Here is a 2500-nt window from a genome sequence, read left to right as displayed (position 1 = left end):
TGTTGTTATTTTTGTGTTTAAGTATTGCGGCGATAATCACCCATTTCTGATTCAGTTCCCACAACAAATGTTTCTTTTTTCCTGCTCTGTTGACAGTTAAAATAAAACAAAGAATGGATTCTTCTGCATGATGTTCTAGTAGTTGCACCGATTCTACAACTTTCAACAAAGTCACTTTAATTGTTATAGATTCACATTCTTTTTTTTCTTTTTTGAAGATGTTCAACACCCATTTTCTTTTTTATTCAACAGGTGAAGATCATGACTTCAAATGGCAGCAGCGGTTCCTCCGAAGACACCTTAGAGGACATCGACACTAGCCTGAATTCCTCGAGAACCACTAGCTTCAGTGACCCAGCTAGTTTGGCCAGCACAACTAGCACCGACGGGTTAATAGGCCGCACCGATCTGGCCACCCGGATCTGTTCTGTTATCGCCCCTTGTTCGGCCAGCTCAGCAGATCCAGCTAGTTTTAGCGATTCAACTAGCAACGGAGAGCCGGAGAGCCTCGGGAACTTAACTAGCTATACCAGTACAACTAGCCAGAACAGTTCAACTAGTTTCACCAGTTCAACTAGACTGAACAACTCAAGTAGTTTCACCAGTTCAACAACTAGCCAGAACAGTTCAACGACTAGCCAGGACAGTTCAACTACTAGCCAGAACAGTTCAACTAGCCTTACCGAATCAGCTAGCCAGAGCAAGGCCGCTAGTTTCGCCAGGTCATCTAGCCTCGCTGCTATTGGCGGAGTCCCCCCAACGCCCCTGCCAATCTCCTCGCCACCTGCAGCCTCTTCCATCGCCACTTCCTCCTCCGTCGCCTCCTTAACATCTTCTGTCCCGTCTACCTCTCCTCCTTCCTGCTCTTCGTCTGTTTCTGCTTCCCTTCCTTCTTCTCTTCCTTCTGTAGTTTCTCCTTCCCTTCCTTTTGTCCTTTCGACTTCCCTTTCTTCTGCCTTTCCTCCCTCCCTTCCTCCTTCCCTTCCTCCTCCTCCTCTTCTTCCTTTCCATCCTCCTTCCCTTCCTCCTCCTCTTCTTCTTTCCTTTCCTCCTTCCTCCTCCGCCATTATTCCCACGAGTCACTCCGGCTCGAACGGACACAAGGAAGTAGAAGAAGAGAATGCAAAGATGAAAGAAAAGAAGGAATTAGACGAACTGGTGATAAAGGAGGGGAATGAAGATAAAAGAGAGGAAGGGGAAGAGATGGAGGAGGAGTTAGAGAAGGAAGATAATGATGCGAAGGAGGGTAATGACGTAGATGAAAAGAAGGATGGAGAATTGCAGGAGATGGAAGATGACGCAATAGAAGGTACGAATGAGGGAGATGGGTCACAGGGGGATAATCAGCCGAAGGAAGCCAAAGAACACAGAGAGAAGAATAAGGAGAGCGAGGAGAGGGAGAGAAAGAAGGATAAAAATACAGTCAAGGCGGACCACGAGAAGAAGGGGAATGGCACGAAAGACGAAAATGGGAATCACGAAGGAGGGATAAAGCAAGTAATGAGTAAAGAAGAGGAGAAGGAGGAGGGCGAAGATATACTCCAACCACCCATCGGGGAACGGCAGCTGCGGAGACGCCAGAGTGCCGTGGCTGCTATGGTGAGTAAACATACACACACACACACGCACACTCTCTTTCTTTCTCTCTCTCTCTCTCTTTCTCTCTCTCTCTCTCTCTCTCTCTCTCTCTCTCTCTCTCTCTCTCTCTCTCTCTCTCTCTCTCTCACTCCCCCACCTTTCTCTCTCTTTCTCTCTCTCTCTCCCTCTCCCACTCCCTCTCCCCCTCCCTCTCCCTCTCCCTCTCCCCCCCCCCCTCTCTCTCTCTCTCTCTCTCTCTCTCTCTCTCTCTCTCTCTCTCTCTCTCTCTCTCTCTCTCTCTCTCTCTCTCTCTCTCTCTCTCTCTCTCTCTTCCTCTCTCTTTCTCTATCTCTCTGTCTCTCTCTTTCTCTTCCTCTCTCTTTCTCTATCTCCCTTTCTCTCTTTCTTTCTCTCTCTTTCTCTATCTCCCAATCTCCGTCTCTTACATACATACATACAGGTGCAGACCCAGACGGCACACACAAACAGACACTTCTGTTTGTTAAACACTTTGATAAGTGGGACTTGGAGGTTCAATGGGTTCATCAGTGTTTACTTTTGACGCCATGTTATGGAGTGGTTATGTTTTATGTTTTTTTTTTTTTTTTTTTTTTTTTTAGAAAAATTGTTCTGGTGTTCGTTGTTTGTTTGTGTGTGTGTTTGTTTGTTTGTTTGTGTGTGTGTGGGGGGTGGGGTATGTACACGTGTGCACATATTAATGGATACTTGCTTTTGTAACTATATGTGTATGCGTTATGTGCATGACAGTACAGTGTGCTTGTGTATTTACCCATGTGTATTTAAACACATCCTTAAAAAAAATAGAATGAAAAACTCGTGTTGCATTCCATATCCTCCCCCTCTCCCCCCTCTCCCCCACCCCCACCCCCCACCCCCCACCCTACCACTTGCAGGTGTTTCA

General features: G+C 46.7%; 1 protein-coding gene across 1 annotated transcript in view; it reads left to right on the top strand.

Annotated features, from left to right (window-relative positions):
- LOC122256592 (uncharacterized) overlaps window positions 1–2500 on the top strand; it is a 44269-nt gene that overhangs the window by 32273 nt on the left and 9496 nt on the right. Inside the window, 3 exon segments of the mRNA XM_043021385.2 lie at window positions 253–919; window positions 922–1039; window positions 1041–1599. Of these exon segments, the coding sequence (XP_042877319.2) occupies window positions 253–919; window positions 922–1039; window positions 1041–1599 (1344 nt within the window).

The sequence above is a fragment of the Penaeus japonicus genome, unplaced genomic scaffold (assembly GCF_977035675.1).
Source record: "Penaeus japonicus unplaced genomic scaffold, GWHDUDI00000001_assembly GWHDUDI00000022, whole genome shotgun sequence".
Taxonomy (NCBI): Eukaryota; Metazoa; Arthropoda; class Malacostraca; order Decapoda; family Penaeidae; genus Penaeus; species Penaeus japonicus.
Note: the sequence above shows the minus strand (reverse complement) of the source record. Positions and strands in the feature narration are given on the sequence as shown.